General features: G+C 42.3%; 2 protein-coding genes across 2 annotated transcripts; one reads left to right on the top strand and one right to left on the bottom strand.

Annotated features, from left to right (window-relative positions):
• Positions 1-1,551: 1,551 nt before the first annotated feature.
• Positions 1,552-2,787, bottom strand: cdkn1ca (cyclin dependent kinase inhibitor 1Ca). The gene is made up of 2 exons (XM_070967305.1): positions 2,299-2,787; positions 1,552-2,179 (listed from the first exon to the last, which is right to left on the bottom strand). The coding sequence occupies exons 1-2, from the start codon at positions 2,717-2,719 to the stop codon at positions 2,079-2,081; spliced, it is 522 nt and encodes a 173-aa protein (XP_070823406.1). The 5' UTR covers positions 2,720-2,787; the 3' UTR covers positions 1,552-2,078.
• Positions 2,788-4,297: 1,510 nt separating this feature from the next.
• On the top strand, positions 4,298-25,020 carry trpm5 (transient receptor potential cation channel, subfamily M, member 5). The gene is made up of 26 exons (XM_070962285.1): positions 4,298-4,324; positions 7,157-7,224; positions 8,431-8,587; positions 8,691-8,871; positions 9,382-9,548; positions 9,678-9,855; positions 10,581-10,645; positions 11,044-11,229; positions 11,550-11,649; positions 11,888-12,006; positions 12,395-12,742; positions 15,076-15,219; positions 17,661-17,784; positions 17,973-18,118; positions 18,840-18,952; positions 19,039-19,140; positions 19,601-19,859; positions 22,297-22,415; positions 22,583-22,715; positions 22,827-23,001; positions 23,115-23,283; positions 23,410-23,588; positions 23,815-23,947; positions 24,042-24,114; positions 24,246-24,336; positions 24,875-25,020. Exons 1-26 carry the CDS (start codon positions 4,298-4,300, stop codon positions 25,018-25,020), a joined length of 3,702 nt encoding a protein of 1,233 aa, XP_070818386.1.
• Positions 25,021-25,353: the final 333 nt, after the last annotated feature.

Genomic DNA, 25,353 nt, shown 5'->3' with positions numbered 1-25,353 from the left:
TCATTCACTGATGATGCACTCAGCAGCTTGTAGAACACATCTTTAAGGGGGTTTAATTAAGGTAGTGGGTGGGAAAACTGGGAGTCCATGAGACCCTTTAGACCCATGGGATAGTTTGATTATTGATTTCTTGACTGGTAATGCAGACATAAATCCACTGGAACAGAGTGTAAGATCATCTGTTCCCTAAAGCAGAAATAACATACTTAATACTGGGCGTTGGGGCTTTTAAAAAATGTAAATGTGACGTTTGCTCTTTCTTTCATGCTCAAACAGAGTCTCTCTGCTCCTGAAGCACACAAGTAAACACGAGCCAAAGTGAGAATAAACATAAGCCGGATTGGTTTGGGCACATGTCAATGATAATAGCTGCTTTGACTATGAAAAGAGCCGGAGTGAAAAGAGAAAAGTTGAGGAAAGACCTGGGGGGTCGAGGAGCTCTAAGGGCTGATTTGCAGGTGAAATAGATGGCACACTCTGCTTTGTGGTCATTGTCCTGCTCTGTGTCCAGATGGCCTCTTGAATTTCTTTAGAGCTGAAATCCCAACACTGCGGGAGTGAACACGCTTCCTGTGGGATTTGGCCTCTCTAATGGGCTAATTTGGCAGTTACAGCTCATGCTGTATTAACGGATATAATTTTAAGCCTGACAGCACAGTCCTTATGATTGTGATTATGAAACATCTCATAATACAACCCAGAAAAAGCAATTACTCTAGAACGTTTTTCTTCTATCGGCTGCCAAATTTGCAACTTGAATTGATTTTTCTATGACCTTAGAGGGACGCTTGTTATGAGTTTACTCGTCTGTGGCTGCCACAAAGTCAGCACAAAACCAAAGATGTACTTTCTCATAAGACCGTGGTCGTATTGAAAATCTAATCATTTGAAATTCTCTTCACAAATGGCTGTAATTGTAGAACTACAGGGTCAGGGTTTATGCCAGAAAAATGATCACAGCAGCTTTTAGATGTGGAGAACTTTAAAAAGTATTAGCCACTCTCATGATGAGGACAGAGGACTTTAAATACCTGAAATTGAAGTTAAAACTGAATATTTTCAGGAAAAATTATTGCAGTGTTCAACATTCAAAAGCAAGGCTGACAAGATCTCTGATTGGAAAGTTCAAACTCTTTTCAGGGCGAAGATTTTTACTTCAGACACACTGTGACAGGCGTGTTGTTGCACATAAACATGCATTATTTTGTATTTTACAAATCAGTGTGTTTGAATCCTGAAATACCAACAGTGTGTGCTGAAGAGCCTTCAAACAAGTAAGCCCTGGAATACGTTTTGTAAGGCAATTGTTGGAGAACTGATGTAGTTTTCTGAACTGTTTTGTCCCATTTCACTCAGGGGAACAAACCTGAATGTTCTCCATCAGTAAATAAACTAGTTTGATGTGATGATGCAAAATCTTTCAATCAGGCTTTGTCAACTAATTAATTTGGGTTCAAGATTGTGTTTTTTTCTATATATTTAAGTGTTTCAGGATGAAAAAATTTACCAAGTAGAGAGCAGACATTATAATAATCATCCAGAAGTACAATTAACATTAAAGATACAGTTTATTAAAATGACAGTATTTGTTGGCATTTACAAGCTTTTTGATCTACATCACAGCTGATATATACAAACATGACAAGGATAAAATAGTGCTTTTCAAGATAACAGCTCAAGTTACGGAAATTCACCAACAGGATTGACAAAGAGATGAAACATAAAAAGACAAAAATTCACTCAGTCTGCAAATGACCTTCCTCGCATAATACTGAAAAAACAACAACATCTGAACAAACATATGTGACATTACCAATGAAAAAACGCAAAAGAAATTAAATAAAAACTTCATAAATAGAATAAATAACACAAAGTGGTATAAATTTACCCCAGTTCACAAATAGTAACATTTGCAATAAAATAAAATAACATAAAATAAAATAACATAATATAACATAACATAAAATTAAATTAAAATAATGGGATGAAATAAAATCCTTTGGTGCAGAGAGCAGGCTTTGGTCCAGTCCATAAAAATGTTTGTAGAAGTAGAAATAGTCCATTTTCCCGTGGCATGATCATCGTATTGTTTTGCACTGAGCTGCTTCAGTGGAACTTGTGTGAAAAGGATTGAGGATGCTCTTTGTTTCTGTCATCCTCCTTCTCTTTGCGAAAAAATCTGCCAAGAAAAACAAGAGGAAAGAACACGTTAATTCACTCTATATTCAGTCATGGTGATTGAATGAGGCTGAGTCACAGGATGAAGCTCATTCTGGGTGTGTAAGACTTCTTCCTCACCTGTAATTCGTGCGTTGTCTCTGGGCTTGGCTGCCAGTTTCGGGAGCGTCCTCTTCCTCCGGACGGGCGTCACTTCAGCGGGACGCTTGCGTGTGTTGGAGATGCTGGAGCAGTTCTCCTGGTCGGTCCCTGCGCCTTCCTCACGGTCGCTCAGCCGGTCGTCATCCTCAGTGTGGGAGCAGACAGCGTCCTTCAGCTGTGCGGGCTCCTGGTAGAGCGCAGCGGCGCAGTCTGCGGGTATTTCCTCCCACTGGAACCTGCCCGGCAGCGGCGTCTCGGTCTGGAAGTTAAAGTTCCATCGGCGACTGTCCTGCTCAGTGATCTCCTTCAGCTTCAGTTTCAAGTCCCGGCGCAGCTGGTCGTGGTCCACTGGGCCAAACAGACTCCTGCAAACCGACTCTCTGCGCCTGATGGGATTCATGCTTCAGATGGTCCTGGTGGGGTTGTGGCGTAAAGGGAAGGTGTTGTTGCTGGTCTGCTGTGGTCATGCTGCGGGGCCATTTAAAGGCTGCAGGGCGCACCATGTTCTGTTTGTACACAATGAGCAGAGGCTGCTGATTGGTCGCAGCTCCTGAATTGGCGGATAAGAGGAGGGGGCGAAATTCATCCATTGTGTGACGAAGGGACCATCAATAAAAGTCTCCTCTTCCATTTAGGATGCTTTGTGTGATATTGTGATAAAGTCTGTCCTAACAAGAAATGATCCATTGAACTAATCATAATAATGACCATTTCTTCTGTCAGACAAGATTCTTAGTGCACATGCTCTACTTTTAATCAGTGTTACTTCAAGCTTTCAAAATGGAAGAGCAGTGAATGCAGCAGTGCAGTGTTGCCTCCAGGGAGCAGTGATTAGTGGCCAGGACAAGAATTTATGCCTGCAGGCCACAGAGGCCAGAGTCCTCTTGCCAAGACAAGATTGAAATTAAGTTCACCGTCCAAAATGAAAAGTGGCTCAAATCAGGAGATGAGATTTAGTTTAAGTTACATATAGGTCAAAACCACAGTAATTAAAAAAGTCACTGCTTTAATTGCTTTTCCTTCCTCCTGAAAGAAGACTTTTCCCAGCAGGTTGGTTTGAGACAATTTCTAACTTTTGCATTTCCTTTAGAAATTCAAATCATTCTGCCGCTATCTATATGTTAATAATGTTATTATTTCTACCAGATTAAACTGATTTTTCACTTTTTCACATTTTCACTGAGAAACCGAAGGAAGGTCCTGTCCTCACACAGTTAAACACAGTAATTGCTGCCAGTTAAACCACAGTCTGATTCGCTGACTCCTGGGCACTTCCTTCACTGAAGGTTATGGGCCTTGCACAAGGGCACTTTAGTGGAGCTAATGAGGGAGATTTTGCAGATCACTCTGGTATGCTAGAAAATAACAGTGGGGAAAAAAAAGGTTGAAATACTGAGGTGCAACCCTGATAAAGTGCCTCTTTCTTATGTATTCTGTATGCTGTAATAATGGCGCAGTAAAGACACTTAAACTGAGCACTAACTGATACTAATCTGAAATTCATGAGACAGTCATTTTGGCATATCACATATTTGTCTCTGTTCAACTCATAATACATATTGCAAAGCTTTCACTTTGAGAGAGTGATGATCAATGCTGAAGCTAATAAGAAAAATCACGCTTTTATGCCAGTCTATTCCCCACTCTGCTTTCTGATATGTGGACTTGGTGTAATCATTTAACTGTCTGTGAACGTGCTGAGAAATATGCAGAAAATAAACAACAGCTTGTCTACCTTAACAGTAAGGTATTTGAAGTGTGTTTCTTGAAGCAATGGGAGAATGTGGTCCTGATGAGAGCACCTGACCAGCATGCAAAGTCACGGTGCACAGAGGTGTCTGCGATTGGCCGGAGGGACAGCCACACCTTTGTGCCACTTCCTGCTGGCCCAGGTGGTTCACCTGTGGGCTGTGAAAGAAAACCCCTCAGGCCTGAGGTGTGGTTCAACGGGAGGCGGAGAGGAGCGTTCATTTCAGCCATGCAGGAGAGACAAGACACACCTCTGGTGAGTATACACAGCTGTAGCAGCTGTCTTTTTAACCCCATTTATCACTATGAACATCTAAATTTGGCCGGCTGAAAAGATGCTTTGTGGTGAGTTAAAATATTATTGCACATGATGTTTATGATTTCACATAAAGCAGTATGCCTGTTAATCATTCACAGGTTCAAGTTTACATTGTAGGTGTAGGGTGATAAAGCAATACAGGGAAATGATCCCACGATTAATGTGTAGTATGATGAAGAATTATGTGTGAGTTCACATCTGGAGGACGCAGTTACACAGATGAAGAATTTGAGTTGAAGATGAAGCAGAAGTTGTACATTTGGTCTTTTTCTTAGCCTTTTAAACCCTTTTTAACCTAAAGAAATACACTTATGCGCCTCTTGCATTTCTTCACAAGTATTATAAATATAGACACATATTCCATAGGCTACATTTCTCCCCCAGCACAATTATGCAATCCTCATATTCCTCAATTTCACACCTAACCAACACGTCCTAGGTGCAATATCTTACTTCTTATCTTTATTTGTTGTTGCCGTGTTAAAAAGATCAGGAACTGAAGAAATGATTTTGCAGAAATTTTAAACCTCATTTTCTAAATATTCTTCTATCATGTACTCTCATAGCCTCACTATATTTGTAACACTGCTTTAAACTAAGTTTGTAGGATTTGTTTTTAGCATTGTGAAATGTTAAAAACAAACATTGATTTTGTTAGGACCTTCCTTAGAGACTCTTTTATATAGCCAAATCTGGTTTGGGGCACTTCCTGACATATCAGAGGTGTTGAGCAGGATGGGGTTCGTTAAAACTTGGCTTATAAGGCAATTATCCTCCTTCGCCGACGGCTTCCAGAAGGGCTCTAACTTCATCGCCGGCCTCCAGAGAAGTTCCGCCTTCACTGCCCATCTGTCTGTCGTCCAGAGAGACTCAGCCTTCACCATGTCACCTTCCCAACTTTCTGGCCATCCCTTGTGTGTCAAAGTTTACTTCCTGTGTTTCCCCACCCTTGTGATGGTTTGATTGTGTCCACCTGTGTCTGATTAGTCTCCTCCCTTGTCTGTTTAAGTCAGTGTGTCTCCCTTTGTTTTCGTTTCATCGTCCCCTTATGTGTGGCTTTCCTTGTTCCCTGTGAAATTTGTGAGTGATATGAGTCTTGTCCCTGGTTTCCCCCTGTCTGAGATATTGTCGTGTTTCCCTAGATCTGCTTTCATGTTTTCGGATTTTGCCTTGCCTTTATTTTCTTAAATCTTCTGAACTGCTTCCATCCAGCCTCTTTGTTAGTTTGCATAATTGGGTTCACTTCCTGTTTTTTTTATGGCAAAATCGTAACAGATTTTGATCCTCTGTCATGCTTTTTTCTCAGGAATACATCTTAAATTTTAAGCTTTCTGCATGTCTTAAAGGAGCTTGCTGGGCCCTACAGTTTTACACACTCATTTACTGAAGCAGCTGCTGTTTGCTGTCTGATAATGTACACAAATAGATAAAGACATCCCAGCTCATCATCACTTCTGCTTGACAAAAGACAAGTTCATTATTCCAGACTTCAAACAAGATGGGAGGTGTGTATGGGTATCCTGCGACCATAGAGTCACACACACACACACACACACACACACACACACACACACACACACACACACACACACACACACACACACACACACACACACACACACTCAGCTGGGTGTCCTTTCCTCTACCTTTGCATGCAAATCATTCTATTTGCATGCCCAATAGTCGTTTCCCTCCCAGACCCAGACCTGTAGTCAAATAAAGGCTCCCACAACAAGCTGCTCACTTACATTAAAACAGATGGCTTAACACAAATTGACTCTCAATCTGTGTGTTAACCATTGCACCACAGTTCTATTAAAACACCCAGCACCCAGGGAGGCTGTGGCTTTTTTTTTTGTTTTTTATTTTTTAAAGAGAAATATGTGCTTGTGCTGCATTTTTGTTATAATCTTTCACAAGCAGCTCAACTGCCTACACAAATAAGGCTGGCAGCTTAAAGTCTGTGTTTACTCAGGCAAATGGATAATCTTATCAATAATGAGTGCTTCCTTTCTGTCACTTATTTCTATGAAAAAAATGATTTAGAGATAAACAGACTGTAGGTGTTTTCACTGTAAAACAATAACTACATGCAAACCGAGTCGTAGTGTCAAAAGCGCATTCCAGACTGCTTACAGCAATTAGACCTGCAAACATTATTATCATTTTACACATCATGTCAGAGGGGTTCCACGGGTCAGACGGGGCCTTTCTGTGTGAAGTTTGCATGTTCTTCCCGTGCATGCGTGGGTTCTCTCCGGGTACTCCGGCTTCCTCCCACAGACCAAAAACATGCTCATTAGGTTAACTGATCTAAATTGTCCGTAGGTTAGAGTGTGAGCGTGAATGTTTGTCTGTCCTTGTATGTGGCCCTGCAATCGGCTGGTGACCGGTTCAGGGTGTACCCCGCCTCTCGCCCATTGTAGCTGGGATAGGCTCCAGTCCCCCGCAACCCCGAAAGGGATAGGCGGTATAGATAATGGATGGATGGATGTCAGAGGGGTTTGTGTCCAGAGGTCCTGGTGGGAGCTCACAGTATTGTGGCCCACTTCTCTTGGTATCATGTATGAGTGGCAGTGTTTTGTGTATTTCTAATTCAAATATCGGGCGGGAAGCACTTTGCATATGAAGCGAGGATGAAAATTCTGCCAACTTTGCATTGACCACAAGTACTTCTAAGAGCCTTCCCCCTGCAAGAAGAGCGGCGGATGAATCATAGTGGATTAAGCGTAAAATGGACATAATACATGTGAATTCATTTGTTTGCAGGGGACACTGCAGCCAAAGACACGATGTCTGCGATGTGGGGACGTGCTGGAGTGGTCAGAGGAGCACAGGTGTGTGTGTGAAAGACAATACAAACAGATGGAGCTATTTCGTGAAGTGATAAAGCCAGTACATTCATGACAAGTGGGAGAAAGTCTTTATCAAATAACAGTGCAGTTCAGTAGTCACAATTAAAGCATCAGATCAACTGAAAATAGTCATTTGAAAGCAATTAAATGAGCCCAGTGATAAGCAGGCCATAAGTGAAGAGGTGCTCCAGGAAGCAAACATTTGTACTGGACTAACAAGCCTTAACTAAGTCCAAGTATAGTTTTCTATCTAAATTATTCATGAGAGCTGGTCCTTATTTCCTAGCTGTTGAATAGAATGCATGAATGCATATTCTTTCATAGACTGAAACCATAAAGGACACAGAAAACCTCCAACAAGGCAAAATCTAAGGCTAAATTAATTGTTTTTTAATGATTAAAGATTTTTAATCCATCTCTGCTTCTGGATCTGCTTCAACGAAATGTGCGTTGTGATGCCGTCGAAAGCTTCGACTCTGCCTGGAAATAGGAAGACTTTGCCCAATTAAGGATGAAAGTGAGGGTTATATTTGTTCAATTATGTATGAAACAAAAGGCAAACGATATAACGTGTCAAAAATTATTATTATTATTATATATAAATTATTAATTTATATATTAATTACCAATTGTGAAAACCGGGTAGTATTTGTATGAATCATGGCGAAAAAAGACAGAAGTGGGATTATAGTGTTCAGGAGTTATGATCCAAAAGGATTTATAAATAGCCACATGGCGACAATTAATCTGTTCGTCCCTGGCCCGTGGCTTTACTTTCCTGCAGACATCATTTTGAAAACCCCCTGCTAAATAAAACCCAAACAGGCATTCAAAGCAACACAGTAACCTCCATGGTTCAGAAAGTATAACTTATTTTAGTTGGTTAGCACTAAACTGATGGTTATAGCACAGATTATACCTCTGTAATTGGAAGTAGGAGAGACTAAAAAGATTTTAAAGGTGAGTCTTAAGCTTGCATTTAAAGAAAGTCCTCAGTCCTATCCAGGTGCTCGTTATACTCCAGGAGAGCAGGAGGAGAGAATGCTCTTGGTGCATAATTATGAGGAACTTAGTGAGCAGGATGTGAGCAGTACATCAGAGACTGGGCTGCAGCAGAGTCTTTTCTTTGTGACTATTGTGTGTTGGTAGGAAGGTCTGTAAGATACAGTGTCCATTTGTTTCCCTCAGTGTCCTGCTGGGCTGTTCCTGCTGCTCTACCGTGGACGAGACACTGGAGAATGTAGCCAGAGGTATGGCCAGCAGAATGAAGAGGGAGAAGAGTCACTGGGCGGCCGGACGAGTGGGCGACATTGATTTCGTTGGCTCCACTAAGACAAGAGGAAAGGTGAAACTAGATAACCAGTGCTGAAGGTTGTATTATAGCAAACAAAAGTCTGTATAAAGTTTCTGAGCAGAGTGCTGACAGCAACTCGTCTCTTTATATCCAGTTTGTGAGGGTGCGCGGCAACACAGACCCGGTGCTGATCTACCAGATGCTGACAGAGGAGTGGGGCCTCGCTCCTCCACACCTGGTGGTGGCCCTGGTGGGAGGAGACGAGCTGGCTCAGATGAAGCCTTGGCTCAGGGACACTCTGAGAAAAGGACTTGTGAAGGCTGCGCAGAGCACAGGTTGTAATCAAGGGGCCAAAACTGGCCTTGGGTTTTGAAATCAACAGCCAGTGTTTGCGAATGGCTTCTCTGTTGCCCTCTATTGGCCGGTAGAGGAATTACTAGACACACATCACCAAGATGAAAGCATGTCTTCTGTTTTCATGTACGAAGTCTAAAATAAGCATCATGAATTATTTATCATTTTCATGTAGTTTTTATTTGCATGATCAGTCAAATATTTTCATAAATTTTAATGTACTGAATGCCTTATAACCATATAAGTCAACAATCAAATTAGCATAATCAATAGGCCAGCTGTTTACATGGAATCCAGGACACAGCTTTCTGGTTTGATTAAGTTAAGTTTAAGTTAAGTGATCCATCCAAAATATTAGGAGCAGTGGGCAGCCGCATAGTGGAGACTCACTCCTAGCTGCCCTACTTCTTGCTACCAAGTGCACATAAAACCTGTATATACCACACACACACACACACACACACACATGCTACTGCTTCTCTGTTCTCCAGGGGCATGGATTTTGACTAATGGCCTTCGCTTTGGCATCACCAAACACTTGGGCCAGGCGGTGAGAGACCACTCCTTGGCCAGCACCTCCTCCAAAGTTCGTGTAGTGGCGATTGGCATTGCACCCTGGAACATGATCCACAACCGAGAGGCTCTGCTCACTGCCAAGGTTTCTGTGTATACGCTGACAGTATCGAGCTAATGAAAACAGCAGCAACATCCATAAGCAAATATTTACATTTTTCACATTAATATGCTCACGCTGTCCTCTGTCTTTCTGCATACCCATTTTCTAAAGGTGGATGAGCCTGCAGCATACAAACCGCAGGACTTGCCTCATGGGTCAGTGTATTCCTTGGACAGCCACCACTCTCACTTTGTGCTGGTGGAGGAGGATCCCAACAGACCAGGAGCCACCAGTGAAATGAGTGTGAAGCTGCTCAAACACATCTCTCTTCAGCGCACTGGTTATGGAGGTAAAGCCTTTGGGTCCCTGCTGGGAACCATGATAATAATAATACCACAATCTAAAATGACTTAAATGTTAAAGTCTTACATCCCAGGTCAAAAAATAGTACTTTAGTATATTTGAAAGATAATTGAAAAGTCATTACATTGTATTACTTTGTACTTACAGTAAGTGCACTTAATTACAAATAATTATAGTAAAATATTTTCAAGTACTTTATAATACTTTAATTTCACTTAATTTCAAGTATTTTTAAGTATTTTTCCAACACATTGTACTGCAAGTGTGTTTTGAATGTTGATGAATCCTGATTTTCACCGGTGTACTTCAGTACATTTAAAGATTGTCAAACCTGCCCATTTAGCAACTACACTACACTACACGCAAGTATTGCTCCAGTGGTACTCAAGGTTTCCCAAACCGTTTCACATAGTACTCACCTATTAATGTATTAGTTCCCAGCTCAAGGGTCAGCCTCTTGCAGGCGCTCACAAGATGAGTATGACAAACAAATTCTCTGGAGATTGTGTGTTCTCGACCCCGTGGTGTTTAATTGTTGAACTCTGAATAGTTTAACCTGCAAGGTGGTTCAGATTTCAGAGGGGAACATCACTCTTGGGTCTAAGTGCTCACAACTCTGAGACAGATGGAACCTGTGACCGAGATATTTGTCACTGTATGTTGAAAACACTGATCAGACAGTGGTGAGAATGTACTTTCTGGCGCTTGCAGGCGCAGGCAGCTTCGAGATCCCTGTTCTGTGTCTCCTGGTTCATGGGGAACCCAGGATCCTAAAGGTAAGTTTCATTCCATAATGCTCTTGTAGTTACTTGAGAACTTTTAAACTGTGACCGCACAGAGACCCTTTGAAAGCTGGATGTCTGTTCTGTCACATGAATGTGCACAATCTGACTGAACAGGAGCTTAGGCTTGAGAATTGGGCTTCAAATCAAATTTTGGTTGTGCCTCTTCCTGAAGTAGCGGGCCAAAGCCAGACTGAGAGGCGAATTCTTTCTGTTTTCACAGAAATAATCTCTTTGGCCAGGAGGCCTGTCAAAGCCGGCCGTTTATGGTACCACAACCGAGATGATGGAATACAGCTAACACTGATCAATACCATTCTCTTGTTATTTTGTGAAAATGGAGACGTTTGTGAGTTTGCCTGCAAGTCTGAACACTGTGTCCCTCCCTGCAGAGGATGTACAAAGGCATTGGCAATTCGACACCATGGCTGATCCTGGCAGGCTCAGGAGGCGTGGCTGACATCCTCGTCACGCTGATGAATAGGGGCTGCTGGGATATGGACAGTGTTCATGAGCTGCTGCTGGACACCTTTCCAAATGCCCACCACAGCACAGACATCAGTAACTGGGTCAAGCTGGTGAGAGTGCTGTGCACAGCATGGAGGCAGGCACATACACAGATATGCAGATCACAAGACTCGAACGTTGCCAGAAAAATGGGGCACACTGGGAAAGATTGTGAGGGAAGCTAATGTGGGATTTTCGTCCTTATCGTCAAAATTTGTATGTGATGACCTAATTATGGATATGAAGGAGGAGGGAAAGATATGCAACATATTTTTTCAAGCTGACATACACAGTGAAGAGATTGTGATTTTAGAAAACAATGCATTAGCGATATAAAATTGCAAATTTCTTCATCAAAATGATGAAAACTGACCGTGAAACTGTCAATCAGATCCAGAGGATACTTGATCATGGGCACCTCCTCACTGTCCACGACCCCGAGCAGGAGAGCTCTGAGCTGGATACGGTCATCCTCAAAGCTCTAGTCAAGGGTAAAGTACCTTGTTATCAAGAAACTTGCAATTTTCTGAGGCTGTACAATTACAGGTATTGAGACTTGACAGTTACATGGAGCGAGAGCCTTGACATTTTGAGCACTTCAGAGGTTATGAACTTGTTGACATTATGTGTGTGTGTGTGTGTGTGTGTGTGTGTGTGTGTGTGTGTGTGTGTGTGTGTGTGTGTGTGTGTGTGTGTGTGTGTGTGCGTGTGTGTGTGTGTGTTTACCAGCTTGTAAGAGCCAAAGTCAGGAAGCTCAGGACTTCCTGGATGAACTGAAGCTGGCGGTGGCCTGGAACAGAGTGGACATCGCCAAGAGTGACATCTTTAATGGGGATGTGGAGTGGAAGGTGAGAGACATACGTAGGAGTATGATGACTTGTCTTTAATGTAGTGTGTGTTTAAAACTGTTAAGTTCAAGTTTAGCATATTTAATGAGTGAAATGAAAACAAGACCGAAGAGTCTATCACCATACTTGCTAGCTAGTTCTGTGAGGCTATTCTGAGGCACAGGGGTCCTTTGAGATAAAGATTGGTATGTTAATATGCTCACAATCAATAGCAATCATAACTATGAAAGGAGCTCATTGACTAGAGACTCATTAGATAGCACAAAAACACAGACACTCCATATTGCAGTGGAGGAGAAAAGAACCAGATAATTATAAAACCTTTTTCACAAAAAGAAGAGACAGCTGCTTTAGGAGTAATTGTAACACAGACACGTGATCTTTGCAGGCATGTGATCTTGAAGAGGTGATGATGGATGCACTGATTAACGACAAGCCTGACTTTGTGCGCCTCTTTGTGGACAACGGTGTGAACCTGGGCGAGTTCCTCACCTACGGTCGTCTACAGGAGCTTTACTGGTCTGTGTCGGAGAAGAGCCTCCTTCACAACCTGCTCCTCAAAAAGTACGAGGAGAAGCAGCTGCTGCTCGGAGCTGCCCGGACGCCTGGTCCACCCGGGCACCACCCGCCTGAGCAAGGAGACCGGAAACCCCGCTTCACCCTCTACGAAGTCGCCAAAGTGCTGAAAGACTTTCTGCATGACTCCTGCAAAGGCTTTTACCAAAAGATTCCCACAGTGAGTGAAACACTCCAGGAAATGTTGCAGGAAATCACAGACACTGCACTAAATAAGACATCCTGTCAAATGATGAATGAAATTCCACCTTGTATTGTTTCTTGCATAATGAAACGTAAAGGTCTTAACGATGCAGTGAAACAGAGACCCCCTGATAAACTCTCTCACTGAAGCTTTAGAATTAGCTTTAGAATCTAACCAATGAAGGCATCGCAGTTTTTAGGCAATCTTCCTATCAAGCCAGCCTTTCCCTCCTACACTAATTTTCCATTGTCCATCTGTGTTTTGTTTCAACCCAAGATGCTATTTCAACAACATCATGCTAAGCTTCAGGGCATTCAATCGATCCCAACTGGACTTTGTCAGTTTGTCTTGGAAGACGTTTCGCCTCTCATCCGAGCAGGCTTCATCAGTTCATGCGCACCAGACTAGATAGGACAGCTCTAGTCTAATGAAATGGTGTTAGGTTCAAGTATTTATCCTCTGAGTGAGGCCAACCCCTAAAACCAAGGATGGTATCACTCATGCTAAGGAACTAAAAAGGCCTTTACAACTTTCTACCACAGTGATCTTTCCTATTTTTTGTAAAGAGAGTCAGTAGGAGAGCCACTTTTACCACGAAACACCCAAAGCCACCGCAGTCATTAAGCATATATGCCTGCTGTTTGCTAACTAAAAACAGGTTTACTTTAACACTGCGATGAGTGGAGGCAGAGATGCATTTCTGTGACCTTCCTCGTGTTTTACAGTATGTGCAGTTGGTTGTTGCAGTCCTTGTGAGGCATTCATGCCGTGCATTGGTGAGCCTTGATAGTGTTCCTGGTTGAGAACGCTGACTCACATGTGTATGTGCCCACAGAGAAGGACATCACTTTTGCTACAAGTGGTTTCAAACTGAGAAAATCTGCTTCCAACACCTGCTCTGAGATCAACTTTGAGAATGTCGTCTGTCGGCAACTGTGGTTTCACTTTGCGGAGCAGCACGATGTGTGTGACAGTTGGAGTGAGAGAGGATGCATCCGCGTGGAAGGGGTTTTCAATGGAGTTGAAAATCTTCTGGTGCTCATTCACATCACTAAATCTGGATTCAGAGTCTCCCCTCAGCTCTTCTGCTGACCTGTTAGTCCATTCTTTGAATTGATTTTCGGTTGCTGTGTGCTCCGAGACTTGATTTTCCTCATTTGACACAACACTTTGTTTCTGTCCATCTGGTTTGTGACTTTGATTAGAAATTAATCTGTTTTTTATGGTCTGTGTGCGTCATGTTAGCTAGCATGAGACATTGCAATAGCCAAACTAGCGCTACTATGTAAGTGTGCTGTGTTGCCAGATTGGCGACAGTTAACACCCCATTAGAAATATAAATTAATTTTAGTAAGAGCCTAAATACTACGTGAAAGTACAGTGTACTGTGTGTGGATATCCTACACCAGCCCACTACTTATTTACCTGTCCAACAGCATTATCACCATCATGGCGCTCCAGAGGACCCCTAAACCGACAGCGCAGCAGTGAGTTAGTGTAGGTCTGAGCAGGTGTTGACAGTTTCATGTTTGTAGCCTATGCTGCCAGGTTGTGTATGAATAGCAGTGCTGTTTGGAGTATTTTTATGAATTATGTGTATAAGCTGCCATGTGAGCCATGAATCAAAGCTTGGCGAGCCACCTGAGGCTCACGAGCCGCACCGTGAGTAACACTGATCCGGTATTTCAACCCACCCCCTAAAAAGAAACCATGATTTAGAAAATAATAATGTGAAATTAAATTTTGTGCGTCAGAACTCTGCAGTTTTTCTCTTTCCTATCCTGTTAGTCAATGTGCGACCCCTCAGGTGTTTCTTGCGACCCGCTGGAAAGGTCATAACCCCAAGTTGGAAACTATGGGGTAGAGGCCTTCAATTTCACCATAATTGTAGAAAGGAAGAGATGGAGAGTCATGGGAAACCAAACCTGCTGTTACACCCTAAGAAGGAAATGACCCCTCTCACATTTTGTGTAATGTGTGTTGTGTGTATCATGCTGCACAGCTAAAAAAGGTGATAATCTCAGACAAGAAATTTTGGCTCAGATAATGAGCAAAATCCAATTATTTCTGTTTGCTGAAGGTCTGCCTGTTCAGCACATTTCATAGAAATCACTACACATTTCTTTAATACCTGCATGTCCTGTTGACACACAGACTACTGTCAGATAACCCCCCTGGCGGAGGAAGCAATTGGTTCTGCAGTAATAGCCATAGGTTTTGCCATAGATCGTATGAAGCATGTAATAATTGCATGCTCTGTAAACTGTGCGCAGCTACCCATTTTATGATACACTGTCTATGTGCTCCAGGAGAAGCCAGCCAAGGGTCGACTGTTCCACACCCAGAAAAACCTGCCTGAGTTGGAGGAGTGCTGCGAACATCCCTGGAGGGATCTCTTCCTCTGGGCTGTCCTTCAGAACCGACAGCAGATGGCTAACTACTTTTGGGCCATGGTCCGTCTTGTCAGCTTCTTTAGTCAGTCAAGCTGCAGCTACTATATCAGCGCTGTGCGGTTCAATCAATAAATGTCTAAATGTGCCTAGCATTAGCAAAAAATACTCAAACCACACTGAGGCGAGCTGAATTACACTGTGAAATACTATACTGATAGTTTGTATTCTGGATTCAGTGTGATCAAGAGTGATGTGGGCCAGCACGGTGCAGGTGCAGGTCAGTCCTGCCATATGAAAATGTCGCCCGAGATAAAAGAGCCCAGCAAACGGCGTATTTATCAAGGAGGGAGGTGAAGTAAAAAGCTATCTTATCTCCAAGAACATTATTCAAATGAAGGTCATGCTGCTTCATGGGGCAGCTGCTTCTATGAGAGGTGAGGTAGTGCAGGCGTATCTTAAGTCCTCATGAAGTTAATGAGAAATACATCCTGACATAGGATTGATGCCCTGTGAATAGTTTAAATGACACCAATCAATGATAATTGCTCTTTGTTTTCAACATCTTTTCAAGGCACCTTTCATTTTTTTATTGCCCTTCCCCAAACTAAGGGAACCAATTACTGTAATCTCACAAGCAGTCACCCAGATGTGCTCCTTTCCTGCGTCTTATTTCAAACATTATCTGAAATTATGGTAATTGCATTCAGTGTGTGTACATCCCCCTCTGCAAATCGTTTCACCACTCTGACTCTGGCCGGGATATCTGCATTTATAATTAGATTGTTTGAAGTATCTCTCATATTGAACGCCTCATCACAATTATCCTCGCAGACAGGCTATTGCTAGCAAAATATGTGCATATATATGAACCTAGGAGTAATATACAGTATGTTGTATGATAATCATTGATCATTTAAATAATAAGGTATGAGGTCCGGGGTACTAAGTCTCACCTTGTGTGAGCCGTCTGTTTTAGTATATTGCTCTTGATTTAAACATTTGTCATGTCAGTCCCATAAAAGTTTCCTCTACACAGTATAAGGACATTCAAGGTTGCCATTACCTGTTGATAATAGAAAATGTCAATATTATAAGATAAACATAATGCACTATATAACATCATAATAGACAATACCAATCTCTAACGAGAAAGACTTTCTTTGTGAAACAGAGCTGGATTCCTTCCTACAGTATGTGCGACTGACAAGAAATCCATCTGATATTAAAACACTGGTTTAAAGATATAGTTCAACACTTTCAGATATGATTTCATTTGCTCCTTGCTGAGAGATAGATAGATTCTTGGCTATTTAATATGAAGCTGGATATAGGAGACAGTTAGTTTTGCTCGGCTTAAAGACTGGAAACAGCCAGCCTGTCTCTCTCCAAAAGTAGCAAAATCTGCCTAGCAGCACCTGAAAGCTCACCAGTTAACATGTTATATCTTTTTTGTTTAATCTGTACAAAAAACAAAGTTTAATTGTGGTTTTACTATTTCCTGGTTGGTAGCAGGCTAGCTCTTTGAGCAGTGCTGCTTCAGACAGAGCCTTTGGACAGAGTCAGACTTGCTGTTTTCCTATTTCCAGTCATTATGCAAAACTAAGCCATCTCCCAACTCCAGCTTCATATTGCATGGAAAGATATGAGAGTGGTATCTATCTTCTTATCTAACTCTCAGTGAGAAATAAGTGCATTTCCCTAAATGTCAAACTGTTCCTCAAACTATAAAGGACCATATCATATCATATTTTTGCATATCTTTACCCATGTACTAAGAACTGCATGTACTTTGTAAAAATAGCAACAATTTTCCAAAGCGACAGGTCCAGACAGTCATTGGTTTCCTTTCATTTCACTACATTATCAAAATTGACAAGCAGAGACAGTGATCCATATCCATTTTCACTCTGTACTAGCACATAATGTAACGTAGAAGAGTTGATTGTCAGAGTGCACTGAAATGAGCTGAAATTGAAGGAAGGAAGGAAGGAAGGAAGGAAGGAAGGAAGGAAGGAAGGAAGGAAGGAAGGAAGGAAGGAAGGAAACTAAAAACCTAAAAAAACTGATATGCTTTGGAAAATTGTAAGCACAAATGTAATGTATGCAAGTATCCAGGGCAAATTATAGTAAATAGGCTAAAGCAAGGGATGAGGGTACATTATCTCTGTCTCAGGTCTATAAAAACACAAGTCATGCCCAGGATGATTCTGCATTTGGATCCACGGTTGTAAAAAAACTGCAACACCAAACTTACAAACGGAGGTACAAGTAAAGAGGTTTATATCTTCTAATATGATGATTTGAGCAACACGGGTGTGCTCACATCTCATGTAATGGTCAAAGAAATAAGGCTGGGGGCCTTTGGAAACAGCTGGTAGTGCTGATGCATCGCACCCAATTTAGATGCAATAAGACGCCGCTCTCTAAACTTCTAAACTACATTTCTCAGATGACGTCTCTCAGACCCATTTCATGGATTCAGCTTTCTTTTAATCCTTAAGGGCCCTGAGGCGGTTGCGGCAGCGCTGGCGGCTTGTAAGATTCTGAAAGAGATGGCAAGGCTGGAATCTGAAGCCGAGTCTGCGCGGAGCATGAAGGAAGCCAAGTACGAGCAGTTTGCCCTTGGTGAGTACATAAACCGCTGGCAACGGCTGAAAGGGTGATCAGAAAGAGTAAAGGTCAAAGTAGCAGGAGACGTTCACTGACCTCAGCGACGTAATGGAACAAACACAAACAGATCCCACTGAGTGTGTGAATTCTTCAGTCGTGGCTGAGTGCTTGACGCTGTGTACCTGTTGTTCTTATTGTGGCAGATGTCTTTGGAGAGTGTTACTCCAACAGTGAAGACAGGGCTTATGCTTTGTTAGTGAGAAGAACACACTGCTGGAGCAAATCCACGGTCCTTAACTTGGCCACTGAGGCAGATGCCAAATCCTTCTTTGCCCACGATGGAGTTCAGGTAACAAGGATACACATCCATATGCTCATTCGACTCCAACTTGACGGATTCTTTCAGCCGTTATGAAACATTTAACTTTCATCATTCATCTTTCAGTGGATGTGATTAAGAGAGTTAGGTAGTTTTTCTTTTTCTGCCCTCTGTATTGAAATACTGTTTTGCCCTGCAGTTATGACAAACTCTTTTTTCCACAGCTTCGCATGCCATTAGATACTTTGGAATTGCAAAGTCATATCTTTTGCTGCACACTGGACGTCCTTGTCATTACAAAGTCATCATTAAGAGTTAATTGGTATTCAATGTCAGTGGGGAAAGTTAGTGCACAGGACACTCTTGACAGTGGAGTAATATTTTATTTAGAGTACACAGCTGGAGTAATATATCCTCTTTGAATTGTTAATTTTAATTCACTGCACGTGTGATGTTTGAGGAGGATGTGGATTTCAGTGCTCTGTTGTAAAGGGCATCAGGTAAGCATCAGGTGTCCTGTCATGGAACTGGTCGCATCCCAAACTGCAGCCGTGGAGAGGGATTGGTTCACATGTCGCATGCATTTTTTTGTCCTTAAATGGCTTGTGTGTGATGCTTCCATGGATTCAATAACAGAACTGCAAGGCAGAAATATTCTAAGGTCTATGGTGTCCTCTTGTGGTGAACTTTATGTTGCTTTGTCCATACCCAGTCTGACTTTAGCCGAAATGACACAAAGCTTTCACTGCAGGCTCTCCTCACAAAGATTTGGTGGGGGGCGATGACGACAGACACAGCCATCTCCAAACTTGTGGTGTCTTTCTGCTGTCCACCACTCATCTGGACCAACCTCATAAAGTTCAGGTAATCAACCTTATGCCGTCCCACTGCTTATTCTCAGCCATTTGGATGTACTGTAAGTCACTGACACTCTCATGTGTGTTTCTCAGTGACGAGGAACTTGACAATCGGAATGGCCAAGAGCAGTTCGTGGAGCTGGACACTCTGGACACAGAAAAGGCTTTACTGTTAACTGACGACGATGACCCTCTGTGAGTTTACAATCAAATAAAACTCAAGCTGCTGTTAAATAATAGGAAAATTGTCTCACTAAAGTATTCTTATTGTCATTATTTTTCTATATAATATTATGCATGCCATTACCTTGCATTGCATAATAACAATAAAGCTGCACTTGACCTGAGCCTAAAAAGCATAAAAGTATAAAATTCACTTCACTGATTCACAATTTTATTTCATCCTGAACTTTATTGTCCCCAGAGGGCATTTTTCTTGCAACCAAGTGAAACACAGGACACACACACAGACTTGAACAACAGACATAACACAAAACACATAAAACCCAAGCTTGTGTACATCCAACAACAGTAATCTTCCTATGCTCCAATTTAAGAAGCCTTCAAATAACCTATTCAGATCATTATATACTTATTAGTTATGTTTTGTGTGTAAAAAGAGTTGGAGAAGCCCTTCAGTGTCGTTCATTTCCAGGGACTCTTCACCGGGAGGTCCAGCAGCTCAGAGCTGTGCCTCTGTCTGGTGGCGTTTCTTACTCCGCCGCTGGCGTCGCTTCTGGAGCGCTCCAGTCACCGTCTTCCTCGGTAACGTCATCATGTACTTCGCCTTCCTCTTCCTCTTCACCTATGTGCTCCTGCTAGACTTCCGCCAACCGCCGCCCTTTGGCCCCGGAGCCCCAGAGATAATGCTCTACTTCTGGGTCTTCACCTTGGTGCTGGAGGAACTTAGACAGGTGAGGGCAAAGCATCCAGAGTATCACTGCTTCATTTATTCTTTGTTAATCCATTCAGAGTGGATGCACATGTGTTATCTTAAGGCTGTATCTACACAGTGTGACCCCCCCCCCCCCCCCCCACACACACACACACTTTGTTTTTTTTTTCATCCTTATTAGATGTATTTGCATCGCAGCGTTCAGGCCTGCCAAGTCAGACATATCTGAGTAGGTGATGTGAATCATTGCAATGACCTCAATCTCTCTGGGGTTTTAAGGATTCATGAGCCTTTCACCTCTCTGCTTGACTCCCTCCTAGTGAACCAGGTCAGACAAGCATGATCCCTTATTGCACTGATCCCTCTGAGCCTTCCTCCCTTGGGCACAGAAGCCCCAGATGAGACAGACCCTCTCCGCTGCTCCCTCTGCTCACTTTTTCAACATGCATCTCAGAAAGTCCCTGAGCTGAACAGAGCTATGGCACAGGTTTCCAAAAAAGAACTGCTCTGCTACAGGCAGCCCTAGCATGCTACCAAGCCCAGGGGTGCAGGGGTGCAGTGCCACGGGGCCCCCTGTTCATACCATACTTGTTATACAACAAGGTTAGAGACTGTAGATCTACCAGCTTTTTAAATCTAATAGATGGGGGCTGCTGCAAAGCTGCTCACTCTCACATAGTTGTGACAACCAATGTGTTGTTGCACAACAGCAGTACATCTGCGATAAGTATCACATATCTGCTCAGTTTATCCTCATTTAGAATTTGATGCCAGCAACATGTTTCTAAAAAGTTGGGACAGTGGCAACAAAAGGTTGGACGAGTTGTGAAATACTGAGAGAAAACAGCTGGTGGAGCATCTCACAGTTAATTAGGTTAAGTTGCAACAGGTCAGTTAGCACATGATTGGGTATAAAAAGAACATCCAAGAGAGGCTGAGTGTGTCTGAAGTGAAGGTGGGGAGGGGTTCACCACTTTGTGACAGACTGCCCTGGCAAATAGTGCAACAATTTCATTGTCTACAGTCCATAATGTCATTAAAGGATTCACAGAATCTGAAGAGATCTGTGTACGCAACCAGTTGCGTACACAGATCTATTGGATGGCTGTGATCTTTGAAAACAGACATGATTCTGTAGCAGATGTCACTGCATGAGGTCAGGAACATTTTCAAAAAGCATCATCTGTGAACACAATTCATTGCTGCATCCACAGATGCTAGTTGAAACTCTACCATGCAAAAAGGAAACCGTATATAAACCAGATCCAGTGATGCTGCCAGTTAGAAAGCCAGCATCTGTGATGGTGTGGGGGTGCATTAGTGCACATGGTATGGATAAACTGCACATTGGTGAAGGCTCCCTTAATGCTGAATGATATATACAAGTTTTGGAGCAACATATGCTGCCAGGAAGACAATGTCTTTTTCAGGGAAGGCCTCGCTTATTTCAGCAAGACAAAACCAAACCACATTCTGCACAAAATCCAACAGCATGGCTGCGAAATAAAAAAGACTGGGTGCTGAACTGGCCTGCCTGCAGTCCAGACTGTCACCCACTGACAATGTTTGGATCATTATAAAACGTAAAATATGACAAAGGAGAGCCCAAACTATAGAGCAGCTGAAATTGTACATCAAGCAAGAATTGGAAAACATTCCACTTTCAAAATGACAGCAGTCTCCTCAGTTCTCAAGCGCTTACAGAGCGCTGTTAAAAGGAGAGGTGATGCAACAGAGTGGTAAACATGAGCCTGTCCCAACTTTTTAGAAATGTGTTGCTGTCATCAAATCCTAAACGAGGATTTCATTTTCAAACACAATGAAATTTTTCAGTTTCAACATTTGACGTGTTGTCTCTGAGCTATTTTCAGTTCAATTTGGGTTTCAGTGTTTTGCAAAGCATGGCTTTTTATTTCTATTTACATTTTACACAGTGTCCCAACTATTTTGGAAACTGTATCGTTTTGTGGTTTGACAGTCAGGACTTACATACCAGTCTATTGCTTTATGAAAGCAGCAGACAAAGAGCTTGTTCTCAAACCACTTGTGTTACTGAGGGACCATGTGCTGGTTCTTGATGCACTTACAGGTGCCCTGTTCAAACCACAGGAGACAACTCAACCTTACTCTCCGTAAGTGTCAGAGACATTTTACAGGAATGAGAATTTGGGACACTGCAGGTGCTTCTCAAGCAGCAGGGCTGTGTACCCACCAACCCCCCTTTGGCCCTGCAGGTGCGTCTGAATAGGACTCCAGTGTGTGACCTGCCAGAAGCCAAATATTATTTAGCTGTAACGGCGAAAAAAAACAACAAAAAAACCAAACAAACAAAAAACTCAGTTCAGACATAATGGATGGTTTAATGGGTTGAAAAAAAGTTTATTAAAGCCTTATTTATCAGAAAATATACATATAATCATGCCTTATACTAAAGCATCAATTCTTTTATGACACAGAGCTTCTTCACAGACGAAGAGATGAGCATCTTGAAGAAGTTCAAACTCTATGTTGAGGACAACTGGAACAAGTGCGACATGGTTGCCATCTCACTCTTCGTTGTTGGGGTTTCTTGCAGGTTATTAACATCAAATTAACGACACTGAAAAAATATAACAACAGTATGGAGGCTCTACATTTAGGCTAGAGCCTTAAAATAAAGGAGTGAATGAACGGATGAGATACCAAGAGAGAAGCAGGGGCAGAATAAAGTAAACAGCACAGTGAATAATGTCGGTTTTGCAGGATGGTGAACAACACCTATGAGGCAGGACGGACCGTTCTGGCGATAGACTTCATGGTCTTCACTCTGCGTCTGATCCACATCTTCGCCATTCACAAACAGCTGGGCCCCAAGATTATCATTGTGGAAAGAATGGTGACTGAAACGAAACACTTCATAACATTGTCACAGTGAAAGTTTCAGCGATGTCACTGGCCACAGAGCCCATGAAGAAGATGAAAACATGCGTCTGTTTCTCCTTTGCAGATGAAGGACGTTTTCTTCTTCCTCTTTTTCCTGAGTGTGTGGCTCATTGCGTACGGTGTTGCCACCCAGGCTCTTCTCCACCCCAACGACCCAAGGATTGACTGGGTGTTTCGCAGAGCCTTGTACCGCCCCTACCTGCACATTTTTGGCCAGATCCCCCTGGAGGAAATAGATGGTAAGCTACAGTAGATACAAATTCCTCTATTCAGTACAAAGACGATGCAACTTTTGAATGTGTTTCTGTTAGCCTGAATGTCCTCTAATGTTTTTTTATTGAATGGAGTACAGCTGCCCGCATGCCTGAAATTAACTGCACCAATGACTCAGATGAGATTATCATGGGCCTACGGCCGCCATGTCCCAACATCTACGCCAACTGGCTGGTCATCCTGCTGCTGGTTATCTTCCTTCTGGTCACCAACGTCCTGCTGCTAAACCTGCTCATCGCCATGTTCAGGTTAGGATCTGGTTAGGAACCCATAAAATCTTTGTCTGATGAAATGAGTTGAACTAGTCTTTACACATTTTAAAGTAAAACCAACACACTTTCTAATTTTGTTGGCTTCTTATTGTTTTTCCCCAGCTACACATTCCAAGTAGTGCAGGGAAACACAGACATCTTCTGGAAGTTCCAGAGATACAACCTGATTGTGGAATACCACAGCCGTCCAGCACTGGCCCCACCCTTCATCATCATCAGCCATCTCTCTCAGCTCCTCCTCAGCCTAGTCAAACAGCCCGAGTCCAAGCAGGAGCATCTTGGTATGAAGGTTATTTGTTCATGTCAGGACATTTCCATCAGGAACTATTAAGCCATTCTGTTTCACTTTAAACAGATATTGGTATAGTTTCTTGTGGCTTATCAGGCTAAATTAAACACTTAAATTAAATATCGATGTCCTTCACCTGCTCTATCCATAGAAATTACCAGCTGATTAGTTGGACTGCCTCCGTGTGTGTGTGTGTGTCTGCATGCATGTGTTTCCAGAGAGAGAGCTGCCAGCAGGGCTCGACCAGAGGCTGATAACATGGGAGACAGTGCAGAAGGAGAACTACCTGGCCAAACTGGAGCGGCAGCATTGGGAGAGCAGTGAGGAGAGGCTAAAGAGTACCTCCTCAAAGTAACTGTTATATTACTCTTCTGCCCCCTAGTGGTAAAATATGGATTATTGCAGCATTAGATATGGTTTTAAATGATTTCTGCTTGTGACCAAGGGTTCAGAGCTTGCTGAGGATTGTTGGTGGGTTCAAGGACCAAGAGAAACGACTGGCATCCATGGATGCTCAGGTAAACCTGGAAAAGAGACCTCAACAGCACGTTATGACACATAGTCAGGTTGCATTTTCCAAAGTCTGTTTCACATTAAACTCCAGCTTTTAGGTAAAATGATGTAATGTAATTCCTGGCTTGATCTCTAGGTCAAATACTGTGCAGAGGTGTTGTCCTGGATGGCAGAGTGCTTTGCTCAAAGCACCCTCAAGTGTGGGAAAGACGTTCCAAGAGCTCCAAGTAAGACAAAAATCAGACACGTTAAACAGTGATTCATAATTCATCATAATGTATTGAGGAATATCAGTTACCTTTTGTGTTCCTCAGGGAAGCTTCCTTGGTCCTCTGCTTTTTTCATATACATGCTTCCTTAAGGTGATATTATCAGAGAACATAAAGTAAATATCCACAGCTACGCTGATGACACACAGATATATATTTCATTAGATACAGGTGATTACAAAACCTTTGCCTTTGCCATGTTACAACTGGTTTAGCTGCAGTAAAGAAGTGGATGCAGACCAACTTCCTTAAATCAAATTGTGAGAAAACTACTTAGCTAAATTAGATAAGACAATCAGCAGTTCAGCCTTTTTTAAGTATACACCAAAACTACTGAATTCTCTCCCAGAGACAATAAGAGATGGAAGCTCCGTGATTTTTTTTAAAACTGAAGACTTATTTATTCAACATTGCCTTTAACTGTTACTCTTGATTTGTATTATCTTTCGTCCTTTTGCATTTTGTCCTTTAATATCAATACTGCATTACATTTCAGTGTCTCTAACTGGGTCTAAGCCAACCAGCACCAAAGACGTACGTGAAAGTCAACCAGAGAAAGAAGTCAAGGACGAAGGTGGTGCAGCCAGACCAGGTCCCTCAGGATATGGGGCAAACAAAAAATTTCCTTACATAGATGAATAAATGAGACAATGGTAACAGCTGACCTGCAGAAAGGTCATTATGATTCTATATGTAAGATTTTTAGGATATTTTGAGGTATGACGATAGTGTAATTAGAGTAAATGTCGATTGAGTTTGGACCTTCAGTTTAAATTAATAAAATTATGTTGAATGCATTCACAGACATCTCTCTGGTTCTTGAGTCTTGTTGCAGTAAAAGTTAAGCTTTTGAGTTCATCAGTAAAAATGATAGCTTCAGCATTTCACATTATTAATACAGCTTCCTGTAGTATGACGTTCTAAGCATGCGCTCAAAACTACCGTACTGCTCCTTTCGTATATTGAATATTTTAC

This window comes from Chaetodon trifascialis, chromosome 1, assembly GCF_039877785.1.
Source record: "Chaetodon trifascialis isolate fChaTrf1 chromosome 1, fChaTrf1.hap1, whole genome shotgun sequence".
In the NCBI taxonomy this organism is placed as follows: domain Eukaryota; kingdom Metazoa; phylum Chordata; class Actinopteri; order Chaetodontiformes; family Chaetodontidae; genus Chaetodon; species Chaetodon trifascialis.
This window is presented reverse-complemented; position numbering and strand designations above follow the sequence as displayed.

Excerpts from the sequence above, each read along its gene's own strand:
- trpm5 (XM_070962285.1), top strand. The coding sequence starts at position 4,298 with ATGCAGGAGAGACAAGACACACCTCTG. Across the intron at positions 11,230-11,549 it reads TCAGTAACTGGGTCAAGCTG|ATCCAGAGGATACTTGATCA; the intron begins GTGAGAGTGCTG and ends ACTGTCAATCAG. Across the intron at positions 15,220-17,660 it reads CTAACTACTTTTGGGCCATG|GGCCCTGAGGCGGTTGCGGC; the intron begins GTCCGTCTTGTC and ends TTAATCCTTAAG.
- cdkn1ca (XM_070967305.1), bottom strand. The coding sequence starts at position 2,719 with ATGAATCCCATCAGGCGCAGAGAGTCGGTTTGCAGGAGTCTGTTTGGC. Across the intron at positions 2,180-2,298 it reads AGACAACGCACGAATTACAG|ATTTTTTCGCAAAGAGAAGG; the intron begins GTGAGGAAGAAG and ends TTTTCTTGGCAG.